This window comes from Neoarthrinium moseri, assembly GCF_022829205.1.
Source record: "Neoarthrinium moseri strain CBS 164.80 chromosome Unknown scaffold14_Wmoseri_CBS_16480, whole genome shotgun sequence".
Lineage (NCBI taxonomy): Eukaryota > Fungi > Ascomycota > Sordariomycetes > Amphisphaeriales > Apiosporaceae > Neoarthrinium > Neoarthrinium moseri.
In genome coordinates this window covers 160,349-175,195 of record NW_026055128.1, presented here as the reverse complement: position 1 = coordinate 175,195, position 14,847 = coordinate 160,349, and the positions used below count along the sequence as shown (strand labels likewise).

The 14,847-nt window shown below is 53.6% G+C and overlaps 6 protein-coding genes across 6 annotated transcripts; 4 read left to right on the top strand and 2 right to left on the bottom strand.

The window, feature by feature from the left end:
• Positions 1 to 805: 805 nt before the first annotated feature.
• On the top strand, positions 806 to 4,888 carry JN550_004863 (uncharacterized protein; the record flags this gene model as incomplete). Its single annotated transcript, XM_049316425.1, has 1 exon — positions 806 to 4,888. One exon carries the CDS (start codon positions 806 to 808, stop codon positions 4,886 to 4,888), a length of 4,083 nt encoding a protein of 1,360 aa, XP_049173061.1.
• Positions 4,889 to 5,581: 693 nt separating this feature from the next.
• Positions 5,582 to 6,961, top strand: JN550_004862 (uncharacterized protein; the record flags this gene model as incomplete). The annotated part of the gene is made up of 1 exon (XM_049316424.1): positions 5,582 to 6,961. One exon carries the CDS (start codon positions 5,582 to 5,584, stop codon positions 6,959 to 6,961), a length of 1,380 nt encoding a protein of 459 aa, XP_049173060.1.
• A 606-nt stretch (positions 6,962 to 7,567) lies between these two features.
• On the top strand, positions 7,568 to 8,052 carry JN550_004861 (uncharacterized protein; the record flags this gene model as incomplete). The annotated part of the gene is made up of 2 exons (XM_049316423.1): positions 7,568 to 7,672; positions 7,819 to 8,052. The coding sequence occupies 2 exons, from the start codon at positions 7,568 to 7,570 to the stop codon at positions 8,050 to 8,052; spliced, it is 339 nt and encodes a 112-aa protein (XP_049173059.1).
• A 728-nt stretch (positions 8,053 to 8,780) lies between these two features.
• Positions 8,781 to 11,280, top strand: JN550_004860 (uncharacterized protein; the record flags this gene model as incomplete). The annotated part of the gene is made up of 3 exons (XM_049316422.1): positions 8,781 to 9,530; positions 9,592 to 9,892; positions 10,061 to 11,280. 3 exons carry the CDS (start codon positions 8,781 to 8,783, stop codon positions 11,278 to 11,280), a joined length of 2,271 nt encoding a protein of 756 aa, XP_049173058.1.
• A 174-nt stretch (positions 11,281 to 11,454) lies between these two features.
• Positions 11,455 to 12,247, bottom strand: JN550_004859 (uncharacterized protein; the record flags this gene model as incomplete). The annotated part of the gene is made up of 3 exons (XM_049316421.1): positions 11,455 to 11,904; positions 11,958 to 12,132; positions 12,195 to 12,247. 3 exons carry the CDS (start codon positions 12,245 to 12,247, stop codon positions 11,455 to 11,457), a joined length of 678 nt encoding a protein of 225 aa, XP_049173057.1.
• A 775-nt stretch (positions 12,248 to 13,022) lies between these two features.
• JN550_004858 (uncharacterized protein) lies at positions 13,023 to 14,642 on the bottom strand (the record flags this gene model as incomplete). Its single annotated transcript, XM_049316420.1, has 5 exons — positions 13,023 to 13,485; positions 13,607 to 13,993; positions 14,044 to 14,410; positions 14,464 to 14,560; positions 14,616 to 14,642. 5 exons carry the CDS (start codon positions 14,640 to 14,642, stop codon positions 13,023 to 13,025), a joined length of 1,341 nt encoding a protein of 446 aa, XP_049173056.1.
• Between the last annotated feature and the right edge of the window lie 205 nt (positions 14,643 to 14,847).

The window sequence follows — 14,847 nt, the reverse complement described above, 5'->3', positions numbered from 1 at the left end:
ACTTGACAGGGGTAGGCCCCTGAGTAATCACGAGGGGCAGAAATACGGTTCAAGTACGAGTTAGCCGTCCAATACTCAGCACGCCTTCGCTTAGTCAATAGTGCAGAGTTCCGCACTATATATAGCCGGGAACACACTGGGGTCGCTGGCTCGGTGCCCACGATGCGAACGCGGTGCAACACGATCCCATTTCTTAGCCCACGCCTTGGTAGAGATTGGGGCTCGTTCTCAGCGGTAAGCCTGCAGTTGTTAGTACCCATCGGCTGGTCCCCCGTGCCCCGAGTTTGGTCCGCCAGGCTCTTCATCGGGCCATCGGGCAGGGTCAGGGGCGCCCAACGCCCAGCCGGCGCCAACTACGTCAGAGCTAAGAGATTTGGCGCGGGGCCAATAATACCGAACGGGCTTAGCGGTGCTGGTGAGCCAGACCCCTGGGACCCATAGAAGACGCCATCGAAGACCCGGAGGCGCTGGCCACGAGCTGTCATCCTCCTCCCTTCCCAGGTTCCTCTCCCTCTCCTGGACGTCCTGGCTGCTTGTCCCTAGCCTAGCGCGGCTGAGGCACACACCACGGCACACAGAGACTGTTCTTGCGGGCACCGTAACCACCTAGTCGCCAGCTCCACCGACACTTGAACACCGCGTGCGACATTTCCTCCGCCGTGCCCTGTTGAGACCAGCTTCCAGCTTCGGACTGGCCCCTTGGACCTTGACCTCGAACTTGGATTGACCTTGGACCAGCCGTCACTCAACACCACTGGACACACATCCCAAGGTACGCACCATGGTGCTGTGTCGGTAACACCGCATGAGTCTCCCGGCCCGCATCATCAACGCGATTCTGTGGCGTGCAAAGAATGCCTTCCTCTCCACTGCAGGCCCGCTGCCCTTCGACGCACACGACACACTGGAGATGGACGACGCGCGAGCGCCACTGGACGGCGTGCTCGTCGAGCTCCTCGAGTGCGACCCCCGGGCCTCTTTCGTGATCGAGCTGCCGCCAGATCTGTCCCCGGAGTCGTCCCCGTCCACCAGCGTCGCGTTCGCCAACCTCGCCCTGACGGCGGACACGGGGCTCTACGACGCTATTGTCGACACCATCACCACTCGCGATGGCCGCTTTTGGCAGTGGATAGTGGGACAAGGGGCTGAGGCTTCTACAACCGCCGCCAACCCCGTGAACACCTTCTCTTACATGGACTGCTTCTGGACGCGCTCTGTCTTTCGAAAGACCTTTGTCATTGTCGGATGCAATGAGCAGCGACGGCCAAGCACTCTCCAACGGCCTGCCATACGAGACCGTGAGAAAAGTCACACGCTGCTGCTCCCAGAACCCGAGCCCACGGTGGATACTCTAACAGTTCCAGACGACGACTTCACCGTGCCGAGTTTGACGCCCGAGAGTGAAGAGCCGTTCGGTGTCACAGTCAACAACTTTGACTGGGCTTCTACACCTCTTGGGTCCATGCTCCAGTGGCCAGCCAGTCTTCAGCAGACATTCAACCAGATTCTTGCCGATTCCAGGCCCATTGCCCTCTATTGGGGCCCCAAGCTGACAATCCTCTATAATGAGGCTTTCGGAAAGCTTTGTGGCGTCAAACACCCCGGCTTACTCGGAAAATCAGTGGAAGATGCTTGGCCAGACTTCTGCGACAAGATCAAACAGACCATGCAGAAGAGCACTGCCAAACTCAGGGCAAGCGTTGACGAGGAGTGGAGATTTTTCATTGAGAAAGCCGACGGCAGCCTCGAAGAGACGTACTTGAAGTGGTCCATAGTGCCCATCATGCCGGAGCACGATAACAATGTTGGCTTCTTGCAGCCTGTTTTGGACACTACGTCGATGCGATTGTGGGAGCGCCGGATGCAGATGCTTATCGATTTAGGCGATGCCCTCGTAGCAGCCAGAGATGCCAAGTCGTATTGGAGAAAGACCATCGAGGCCTTGGAGGCTTGTGATCCCAGTTATGACGTCCCACTGGTTGTGCTCTACTCCGTCGAGCATAGTACAGAGGCATCAGAGGAGCCCAGCACGACCTGCAATTTGGAGGGATCGCTAGGTGTACCCAAGGGCCACCCTCTCATCCCTCAGTCACTCGCGCTGGACAAGAGTGACACCGGCTTGTCTACCGTGTTTCGAGAAGCGATCCGGGCCAAGGTGCCGACTATACTGTCTCTCAAGGACGGCACGCTGCCAGAGCACCTTCTCCAAGATATTCACTGGCGCGGATTCGAGGATCCTTGCCATGAAGCCATAATCGTCCCGATACGGCCAACGAAGGACGAGCGAGTTATGGGTTTGCTGGTGTTAGGACTGAACCCACGTCGACCATACGACAATGATTATCAGCAATATATACTACTACTAAGCCAGAAGCTCACAACCACACTTGCGTGCACAATCCTCCTTGAGGAGGAGGCACGCAGAGGTCGGAACATCGCAGAGCAAGCAGCATACGACAGAGCCAAGCTGAAAGAGAAACTGGCAGTCCAGACCAAGGAGGCGAACGAATGGGTTTCCAAATTTCAGGCTATCGCTGAGCTGATTCCAGTCGGCATGTGCTTCGGCAACATCCAGGGCGAAATCACCTTTGCCAACGATGCCTGGCATCTGATCACTGGTGTACCCAAGACCGACCGTATCACCCACGACACGTTCATGTCCCGCGTCGTGGAAGATGATCGACAGAACGTGTCTCGTGCTTATAGCGAGATGCGCGAGACCGGTTCGGTTACACTCGAGTTCCGAGTACGTAAAGACGACGAAGAGCCGCCGATGCAACTCCCGATCGGCAGCTCACCATCTTTTGAGAAGGCCAGTTTAGATTTGGTGAGCGAGGCGCCAAGGGTCAGGCACATATCCGCAGCTTTGAAGGCAGAAACTGCTCCCGACGGGACCATACTGCGAGTGCTGGCCTGTATGACGGACGTGACTCTGCATAAGAGGGCCGCCGACGAGGCTATTCGCCGGGCACAGCTAGCGGAAAACATGAAGAAGATGGCCGATTCGGCATCCGTGGGCATGTATGAAATGCAGGCCGATGGGCGATTGATCTGGGCCAATAATGTCTTCTTGGAGATGTGTGGTCTGGAGAAAAAACTCGACCTCACCCACAAGGAGATCAAGCCGTTCCAGACTTGTGTTGTAGACGAGGATCTGCCGCTCATTCACCAGGCGCTGGAGAAGCTTACGACTAACAAGGGCAAGAAGAGCTCAACCGAGATCCGCCTGAATACTGCTTGGTCGGAGGAAGACGGTACCGGCAACACTATTGTTGCACCGCGATGCATGTTGGCAATGTTCAGGCCAGTCAAAACCACGTACGGCAGGATCGAGACCTTCACTGGTTGTTTGGTGGATATGACCCTACAACGGCACAATCTGGAAACGGAGAGGAAACGGAAGGATGAGGCCATCGAGTCAAAACGACAACAAGAAAACTTCATCGACATGACCTCGCATGAGATGAGGAACCCACTCAGCGCAATCGTGCAATGCGCTGACTCTGTGGTTGCCTCGTGCTCAAAGGTACAAGACCTCCTAAGCTCACCAGGTGATGCAGCAGAAGGGAACATATCGGATGTGCTACAACTAATGCAGAACTGCATCGATAATGCTGAGACCATTGATATCTGTGCACAGCATCAGAGGCACATCGTCGATGATATCCTTACCATGTCAAAGATGGACTCGGATCTTTTGGCTGTTAGTCCGACTACAGTCGACCCCAAGCTGGTCGCCAAGGAATCGCTCAAGATGTTCGAAGTTGAAGCGCGCCGAGTTGACATAAATCTCAGTATGACCGTGGATCCAAACTACCACAACCTGAGGACCGAGTTTCTGGACCTCGATCCGTCCCGACTGCGACAGGTCCTCATCAACTTGCTCACAAATGCATTGAAATTCACCAAGACTCAGGCAACGAGAAACGTTTCGATAACCCTGAGTGCTTCGGAGCATCGTCCAACAGATGCGACATCATCTGTGCAGTACATCCCACAGACATTGGAAGGACACGCCGCAGTAGCTGCGGTTTCCCACACTTCATCGGATGCCGAGGTTGTATACTTAATATTCGAGGTGAAGGATACCGGACAAGGCCTCACGGAGGAAGAAAAGTCATCTCTCTTTCAACGTTTTGTACAGGCATCGCCCAAGACTCATGTCAAGTATGGAGGCTCGGGACTGGGCCTTTTCATCTCCAAGCGTTTGACTGAGATGTTGGGAGGTCAGATTGGAGTTGCTTCTCGTCCCGGCCACGGCTCAACGTTCGCATTTTATGTTGCAGCCGCTGTACCTGGAGAGGAAGCTCTGCAAGAAGCTCGCGCGACAGCCAAGACGGCCGAGCCGGCCGTTTCCACGCCGACTAGCGCCTCGCTTGAGAGGCTACCCTTCGGCGAAGTGTCAAGCGCTCTGGCTGCTGCGCCTTCGGACAACCTGGTGAAAGGCGTGCTGATCGTGGAAGACAACCTGATCAACCAGCAGATCACACGGCGCGGGCTGTTGGACAAGGGTTACAAGATCGAGGTCGCCAACCACGGAGTAGAAGCCCTCGAGAAATTAAAGCAAACGAACCGCATGGATGGGGAATTTCCGCTAGGTGTGGTCATGATGGACATGGAAATGCCAACGATGGACGGTTTGACGTGCACCCGTAACATCCGCGAGATGGAGAACGATGGCCAGATCAAGGGACCCAGAATCCCCATCATTGCAGTGTCTGCGAACGCGAGAAGCGAACAGATCCAGGAAGCCAAGGCCGCAGGTTGCGACGATGTCCTGGTCAAGCCATACAAGATCCCGGAACTCATCAAGGTGATGCAGAAGGTTGCGAAACGACTAAGCGTGGAGGAGCAAACCAAGACAGAGGAGGATAAACCTGAACCGTGAAGGTAACGTTTGTGCTTTGAACCAAGGATGGCCCTTGGATGGAGTTATGCAACTCCTGACCTGCGCCATGTGAAGCGATGATGTTTGCAAGGATTACAATACTTGTATGGAATATGATACCCCCCACCGCACCTGCCAGGAACCCACGTATGGCCCAAAGGTGTGGAAACATTTCAAGGAGACTTCCTTGATAGTACGACATTGTACATAGCGCTCATGAGCTAGACGTATAGATGCTATGAAGCGCACCCCTATATAGTACGCGTCCCAGGAAGTTTCTTGGATAAAGACCATTTGGTAGTCCCGGCTCCTTGACCATCCTTGATTGATTGCCGTAATTTATCGTACATATCAAGTATGTACATAACCCAACTCCCTGGTTCGGCTGGCGATCACATTGGCAACCTGGGTACTAAGCGCGACCCAACGGCTTGGTGCCAACTCGGAAAAGTGGGACTGATTCACATCAATGACGTGACTAGCGCCTAACTGCTACTCTTCCAACCTGCAAATGGTATGTATACATGACATGACTTCAGGGCCAGTTTAACGTGGACACTCTCCATGCCTTCTCGACAGAACAGGGGTCCAAGATAAATATCTGTTCATTCTCCTAAGATGTTACTTCCAAGAAGATTTCTACCTCGTTTCACCTTCCGGTACCTCTTTTGCTGCCTTTTACTTTCCTTCGCGATGTACCGCTATTTCTCTGGCAAGCCGGTGCTGAGCGACGCACTGCCATCGTATTCGGGCGAGTATGCCGTCGGGACCGTCGACATCGAGGTGCCGGCCGAGCACCCGCGCCGATTCAGCGATGCCGTACTGAAAGAAACCGGCCGGCCGGCTTTTGAGATGGAGACGGTCATGTTCTCACTATTCTACCCGTCGGTTCGGGGCGCGAAGTCGGCCAAGCCGAAGCACATGTGGATCCCCGAGTCCAACAAGCTCTTCGGCGAGGGCTACGCGCGCTTCGCGGGCTTCAGCAACTCCTTTACGAACAAACTCTTCGAGAGCGGCCTGTGGACACTCGTAGGATCGACCACGATTCCGGCGGAGGTGGATGTTCCCCTGGAGGGAGCAACGGGTACCGGTGCCCATAGCGAGATCAAAGAGCAAGCAGTCATGGACACACATCAGGAGCATCAGTTCCCGGTGATAGTGTTCTCGCATGGCATGGCGTCAGGACGAACGAGCTACACACACTACCTTGCCGAGCTGGCTTCGCGGGGATATATTGTAGCAGCTGTGGAGCACAGAGATGGCAGTGGCCCAGGGTCGATCGTCATGAGAGCAGACGGGTCCTCGAAACAGGTCTTCCACGCACCCCGCGAGTCTCTTGAGCCGATGCTCGAGGTAGAGGAGCTGAAGACAGTTCAGCTGGCCCTGCGGCAGGCCGAGGTGGAGGAAACCGTCACCGTTCTTCGTGCACTGCAGAACGGCCGTGGACAGGGAATTTACCAAGCCAATACCCGCAAGGAGGGCATTGGACTAGGCGACTGGCACGGCCGGCTCGACATTGAGCGATTCATCATGGCAGGTCATTCCTACGGTGCCACGCTGGCGATGCAAGCATTGAAAGATGCTCCTAACGACGCCCGGCCTTTCGTCGCCGGAATTGCGCTGGATCCTGGGAAGTCGTCTGGGCGGCTGAACGATGATATAGACGTTCCTCTCCTTGTGATCCACTCGCAGTCCTGGTCGGCCAAGCACTCCATCTTCTACGATCGGACGCATTTTGACACGGTCAAGAGTGCGGTACAGGATATCATCACCAAGCGGAAGAAGGCCGCCTGGTTCATAACCGCGAAGGGCACGACACACCCAACCGTAACGGACGCGCCGCTTATCGAGCCCACACTGCTGTCCTGGACTACGGGCGCGACCGTGGGTGCCAAGGAGGGCATCATGCACTACGTCGATGCGTCAAGGGACTTCCTGTCGTACATGATGGACGGGCAGAAGAGGGGTATCCTGGAGGAGCCTGTCAGCCATCCCGAGTATAATAATCAGATCCGCCCGCTGCCGAAGGAGTTCAGCAAGATCTGGCAGGTGCATGTTTCACCAGCATCCTAAAATGCTATACCCACCCACACAAGATAGAGTTAGATATGTAACATGTAATCAGTACAAGTGCACAGACGGAGACCAAAATCTCGTGGAGTAAGAGTTCAAGCCTGATCCCTGGCACCCACACCCCCAACGGACACCCGTAAGGTGCAGCTCCCGTCACCCCCCAGTTCTCGGGTCGGGTCGCTTGCAGTAGAGCGTGTCAGGCACGAGATTGAGTAAGCTCATAGCAGTAAATCCAGGGGTAATCCATCAAGCGGACGAAGAGTAATTGGGTGGTTCATTATTGCAGTATACGCACCCGGACATGGCTGTGATTTGGCCTGGCCACCTGTGTGTAGCGGGCACAAGGGGCTATCTACCTGTAGGAGAGACACTGGGCGGCTGTTGCTGGGTGGGGACTCCGCTAGCTCCTCCGGGTGTACCCGCGCTGCCTATCACCATAACTTAGGTATAAGTAGAGTCGATTCTCCTACTTGTGGTCATAGAGGCGCTTTGCAACGTGTGAGAAGACGAAACGGTTTCTGAACTCAACGCCGACATTCGCCGCTGGCCAAAACCAAGGCGTCACAAGTAGCACTCAGCCGAACCGACCAGACCCTTGCTGGCACCATGGCTGGCCGTATCCATCGCGTTACCATGTTCAAACTGCCGGACGCCGCAGACCAGCAGAAGCTGATTGAGTTGTACAAGACGCTCGCGAAGAATCAAACGAAGGTGTGCCTGTCTGTCTCATTGTCTTCACGTATCCAGATTATTGCCTGATACAGGACCAATAGCCCCGCATTACCCCGCTACGCCGACTACATACCTGCTCATGACAATCGGCGGCGTTTGCTAACTTGCTCGTCCAACACCTGAAGGACGGTAAACCGTACATTCTATCTCTGAACGCTGGGGTTGCCAAAGACGACCCTCGCTCAAAGGGCTTCACGGTGGTCTGTAAGACTGATTTCGCCAGCCTGGATGACATGAAGTACTACGATGACAAGTGCGAGGCTCATGCTGCACTGAAGGCCTCCGCAAGGAGCCTGGGCATCCAGGGAGGCCCGGAGGGTATTATGACAGTTTATTTCGAGGCTGGTGTCTCTGCTTGATGAGTCAGGAGCACGTGTTTCCTTTCATGATAGACGTATCTTGCAAACCCGCATTTGACCCTCTGTGTCAAAGTTGGATGCCTGGTGACTAATTGCTTCAATGCGCTGTCCATGAAGTGACATCCTGTCTGACCAACTGGCCCGTCGTAGCGATTTGGGACTGATCTGAAAACCGCCTCGTCACACGTGGAGGTGCTTAAAGGCGATTGTGAGCAGGCCAGCCCCCAAAACACCGTAAGCTTCTATTGTCCACGACTTCGACGTCATCGCCGCCCGATTGTGAAGTCCTCAGAGCCGCTCAGCTCACAGTTGGTCGGCTACTGCATGTTCACTGTCGACAGCAGGTGGCGTGCCGCGACTGTGTTTCTTTCCCGTCTGTACTGAGCTGCAGCAGTCATACTTCGTCGGCGTGCGACCTCCAGTAATTCCATTGGTTAGTCGGCTGGCTCAGCCTTACTTACTGCCGGTTGCTGCCTTGACGCCTCTACGCCGCCTCGGCAGCCTTTTCACCTGGTTATATCGGTTTGAACAGCTCTCCCGGTCGGCTCTCGTCCTCTTTCACTTGACAAAGCGCACGGCGGCCGACGCGCGCGAGGGAGAGAAAGAGAGACGTATTTATTCCCGTTTGTAGGTCACTGTCCTTCACAAGCTCACCTCACCTCACCTCACCACCACATTCACTTCCTCGACCAGCGCGCCGGCGCAAATCCCCAGTCATGGCTCCGAATATGGAGATCGTACAGCAGTTCTGCGAGGACAAAGCCCTCAGCGAACTCCAGTTCTCGCATATATTCTTCCGCGAGGGCGACACACTTGTTATAATCGACTTCCCAGCCGTTACTAGTTTCCGCAACCCTGTCTCGTGCTGCGCAGCTCGATGGGGCAAGATGGACTTCAGAATTGATTCGAAGAAATTGATCCGTAGTGGATCAAGCGTTCTGGCCAATCTGCTGTCTGATTCCATGCAGCGCCGCTTTCTTCGTCGACACGGCCTCACGCGGGAAACCCTTCCAGAGAACGTTCGGTATGTCGTCGATCTAACGCCGCCTTCGGAGGGTGAAGAATCCGCTTTTCTGGTGGCAGACCTTTACTTGCCCTCTGCCGTTGTTGACTGGTGGATGGCCAAGGATAGACTTGGAGTTTCCTGGTACCTGGTCTGCGGCCACGACGACAAGTGCAACGACCATGGTAAGGTTGTCAATGACTGTGCCAAAGTCGCCGGTTGGGTCTCTGCTGCTCGCCCTGAAGCGGAAGACACCGAATCGGGAGATCCCAATATCTATCGCATTCCTCTGGAGCTTCCGGAAATTGAGCCCTCGCCCACCCGCCAGATCGAGCATTACTGCCCTATCCGACACCGAGTTGCGATTATCCGCCTACTGCTGCACGTGAAGGGTGAACACCTTGTTCTGAACTCTGCGCCACGGGTATATACTGCCGTCGGGGTTGCCAAAGCATTGGACCTGACTAGGACTATAGTGAGTTGATCTTGTTGCTCCATCATGATACAGCACAGACGGGCTAACGTTGCGACCGCAGAGTTCCTCGGTTCGTGCCTGGCTAGAAGATGGACGCAACAGCAGTTTCGTCGACATCAACCCTGAGATTGCAATGAAGATGGCTTGGGATCTACAGCTCTCAGACGTGGTCCGAACTGCAATGCGAATTATTGTGGTCGAGAGAGCCTTGGAAGGTGGCACAAAGGTCGGACGAACTACCCTCTTTGGTCGTCCTCGCGGTGACCTTCCGGATGACATAAACAATGTCATCGAGCACGCAACTGATAACCTCCGAACTCGTGTCAAGGAAGCTGCTAACGCGCTATGTCACACTGGAGCTTGTAAGTCCTCTATCCCTTCCCGAGCACTGGATTGCGTGACTGTTGTTGAACTTATAATATGGCACGCATTGGTCCACTTCCAGTTTTGAACTAGCCATAAATGCGTTTCATCGTGTTTTGTGACTAGCTTCTACTATGATATAAAAACTAATGCACGTTGTTAATTAGACGACTGGCTTAAAGTGCCCGCCTGGCAGATCCTCAAGCAGATCGGCGACTCCCTGCCTACGATTTTTTCCTTTCCAGCGCTGCAGCAGACGGCGTACCAACTACAGAGCCTTCGCCGACATTATAAGAAGATTGTGGCGTGTTTGTTGGAGTACATCAACAAAGCTGTCCTGGGGTCACTCAAAGCCGTGCCCCATCCTGAGAGGGTGAAAATCATCGACAACAATAGACTTGCGTTCCTGCAGCGGGGCTACGCTTCACTGGCTGGTGCAACGATTACCGACATTATTGGCTCAATGTCCAATGAGCAACGCCTCTTGACCCGCGCTTTCTGGGCGAGGTTGAAAGAGGAGACGGGAGACTTCAAATCTTTTCGCAACTATTGTACCGAGCCATACTTTTCTTTACGTCAGGATGGCGCTGATTTGGACCAATTCATTGATGAGGTTAACAGCGCCCTGGCCAACGGACTCCTTCCTCACCTGAATGCCCAATTCCCGACAGGCATCTCCATCAATGCTGCAAAGTTCCATAACCAACTCGCCAAGTCTGTTCAGAAGTCATTCGATGCTTGGGCACCCTGGGACAACCAGCTAGAGTTCCGCATCATGCGGACGGAACACCTTGCTCTCGGTTTAAGCGAGGACGAGATGAAGTTCCTACCGCTTTGGGCCGGTGGTCTAGACGACGGCTCTGGTGGCGTATTTGATGAAACCACCATTCCTGACACAGATATGGGGGCTATAGGACCGGGCCCCTCATATGTTACCGGTAAAACCGTCGCTCCTTCGACCACCGCCGCTTCCGCCATGACTATAGTTGGAGGTGCTTCACTTCAAGCTGTGCAGTCAGGGACTTCGATGAGCAATACCGAGAGCTATGTTCAGGTCTCCAAGGCGAGCAGCGCTGGCTGGTACAAGAGCAGCGACTTCAGCTTGAGGAACAAGATTGATGCTTGGACATTGGCCGAAGAAGATAGTCTCGACAACAGTGACGGCAACAATACTCCTACCGAAGGAGCGAGCGACTATGAAATGGAGGCCACTACCAACGATCCTGTGGGAAGCTTTTCCGACCAAGAGTTGAATCTTCAAGACGACTCTGATACTATGGATGGCCTTGACATCGAGGAAAATGGCAGCAGCGATAACGCTACTTCCAACCGTACTTCCCCCGATGCCGAGTCGGAGTTTGATGATTGGGAGGACATATACAACTGAACGAAGCTCAGACAGGTCTCTGTAATATGTATACACATAAGGAAGTACAGGGCCATAAGTACGTGGAAAGAGAGTGGAAAGTCGAGTGTAACATAGCCCTTGCTTGACGGCAGTGAGCCGTCCGATATACCCCCAGGATCACAAAACCATGTCCTAATATCGTTGCCCACAGACCTATGATCGGAACTTCTTGCTTGCTTCAGTGAAACCCATGCCCTTCTTGATCTCCGCTGCCATCTTCTCGTCCGCTGCTACCTGCTTCTGCATTAGGGGTATCGCCTGCTCTGCCAACTCCTTGGGCAATACCACAACTCCGTTCAGATCCCCTATAATGTAATCACCGGGTCTGATCTCCATGTCCTGCTCATCAGTCTGCAGCTTCACGGGGACGTCGACCGCGACGACCTTGAGCAATTCGGCGGGGGGCGCAGTGCCTGTGTCCCGGGCAAAGACGGGATAGCCCAGCTCGCGCTGCTCTTGCACGTCCCGGAAACGCCCGTCAATCACAGACCCGACAGCACCCAGATACTGCGCTCTCGCCGACATGAGGCCGCCGTAGACGGCGTTGGGCGTCTTTGGAGGGCAGGAGACGAATACCACAGCACCGGGTGGCACCGAGTCGATCTATGTGAAGGGGTCACAAGACGATAATCTTGTATGAAAGCAGTTTAACTCACGTAATGGGTAGCTAACTTCGGCGCCGGATCGGACAGAGCCACGTATTTGACTGTGTAAGCCGGGCCCACGATTTTTGTCTCGCCATCCTGCCGCTGTGGTGACCACATAGTCAGGCCGGAGAGGAAGCCGCCGTTGCGGTATTTGAGCTTGATCAGAGCATCTGAGACGTCACATCTGTGGCAGACCGTTAAATTGACTGTGATAGTGCTAAGTGGATTGTTAGTTGAGGAACGCACGTCGTGTAATCTTGTAGCGCCTGAACTATGGGATCTTGGGCTGTCGTGGACATGTTTGCTGAGCCGCGGGGCTATTGGGGAAAGAAGCGGCAACTGAAGGTTCTACGTGTACCGCGTGACTTGACGGTATGGGATTGATAGGTCTCCAAGCTCTTTGCGAGGATCGGAAATCTGGTCAGTATGGGAAGAAACAAAAACGAGACACAGGCACATGATCGGGTTGAGCCGGCTGAGCTCACATGCCTCGGCCTTGGGCCGCCATCCGGCCCCGCAGTGATCGACGTTCCTTAGCTCCGGGAATGCCGGCGCACCGGAGCCTCGCCGAAGCTCATCGCTCCGAGGACTACATGTACCACAGACCAGTTATTGTAGCGACAATGTCAGGCCGTGTCTCACGAACAAGCAGTAATAGTAGCAGGATAGCATAACCATACACTATGACGATAGAATATTTGGTTAAGAACTTAGGTATGGCGCCCCAGTCTTCTCAGACGTTAATTTCAAGGAAATTGGTCCACCGACTTATCCATATCTTCGGAGGTTGACAATCTATCATCACAGTGCGATATTAGTGACCTACACCCTGCGCGGCGAATCTTGGCTTTAGTAGGACCTTAATCAGAGAAAGTTTCCAATATTTTCGACAGCTCCTAGGCGGAGCTTATTGACTGTTTGGGCTTGCACAATGAAGAAGCAAGTGAGATCCCTGATGGATGATAAGCAACAACGGCGAAAATCTACCACCAATATGTCGTTGCTATTAATGACGCCAGATCTGCCTTGTCGGTTCAGCTATGATATCATATCTATTACCCAGAGGGCTCGTACTCAAGATGGCATATACCAATCGCCAGTGGAACTTGCCATGTGTTGCTCTGGGAAACAGTCTAACATCGACGGGCCGTTAATATCCACACCATCGACTGTGGCACTAGGATTGATGTTCATGTGAGTATCCCGGTATGGAAAAGCAGGCAGATAGTGCCTGTTCAAGAGATTCTCCGTCGCCGGATGTGGTTTCGCTGGAGTGATACTTGGAGTTTCCGCGTTGAGGCTGTCCATTATGATGTCCAGACTGCGCTGGATCAGTTGACAAGTTTTCGCCGCCGTGTTCAAAGCTCGTAGGAAGGTGTCCTTTTTCCGACTTGCGAGAGAATCCCCAGCCTTTGCATCTTGCACCATGACTGAAGCTGAAGTATATATACAGTACGCCATGAGGTAGGATACTTTGGAAAAGCCATAAGCCTGCTCCAGAGAGAGCAATATCTTCTCCGCACTATCTGACGCCTGTCTGCAGACAGCACGGTGAGCAGGAGCTGAGCTGAATGGACGATGCAGGAGGATGATGGTGGTGAAAAACAAAAGGCTTCACCCGTCAGCCCTTGCTCGATAAACATGTATACAGAACTTACTTTTGACTAATAATATGAGGCGGCGGGCAGATGTTGGGAAAGTTATCTGGCTGTAATTTGAGATGATCTGGCGAAAGTGCTCTCCATTCGTCTAATCGATCTCTTATTCCTCTGAGGGTGCTGTCTGCATCGTCGCCAGGGGTTCTTGAATAGAGAAGTACGATAATGTCGCTGATTATTACAGCTAGTTTGCACGAATTCACAAAGCAAGAAATGGTGTAGGCTTTCAGCGGGTGATAGGACGCGCTTGGAGCTTCTTCTGCATTCGGGCCAGGGTCCTCTGGCGACCATAGGGCATATTCGGCGTAGTCGTCCAAGAGTTCAGGGGCATGTACTGATGGAAGCTCGATGAGAGCTGGGGTCCTGCCCAAGTATAGACTCATCGCTCTGATGATCGCAATTAGTTAGAGAATTCGCATGGAAAACCGCTGACGCACTTGTCCCAAAAGTAGGAGCTCCAGAAAAGTCTCCGCCGGATTTCAAGGTCTTCCGCATTGAGATGACCCAGACTCAGGATGGAGCCACTGCTGTGACGTAGGCCAAGGTCACTGACCATTCTGAAAGCCATGCCAGAATACGTCCATGCTTGGGACACATGGCCGTAAGCAAGGTCTCGAGCACTCAGCTGTAGTAGTGCTTGTACGGTAGTTATTGAGCTTGGGCGGTGTATTTCGGTCCCCAATAGGAGCCGTGCTCGGGCAATCAGCATTTCCCCCAATTTGCCCTCATGAAAACGGGCAGCGTGTCCACACATCACCGTCAAGAGCAACGGAGAATAATATTGGCCACCGGTCATCATGTCTCCTAGATATGAAGTCAGAAAAGGATTGCCACCTATCAGGTTTATCCAAACTCACGCACGAACGCTGGCCGATACACCCACATGAACATGGGGGCGATCCAGACCCAATGAATTTTCAGGAGCCTAGACATGACTTCTCGAGGAATGTCATTCTGTGAGTATTGATTTAGTTGGACTGTTCTGGTCACCCAACCAGGACTCAATGACTTCCATCATCACTTCGGCTTGCAGCATTGTGTCTGTAGACTGGGCATCAATACTCACCTGCACCGCGGCATTCCCTATAGCAAAATGTTCCCAACTTAGAGACTCAATAGCAATTGACGTCAAAAGAGTACGGACATCAACCCTGGAGTCCTGATCATCAAGGCTTTGGAAATTTGGGGAACGGCCGCGCTGACCGCTTGGATCATAGACCGCTGATGTAGGGCCATAGTAA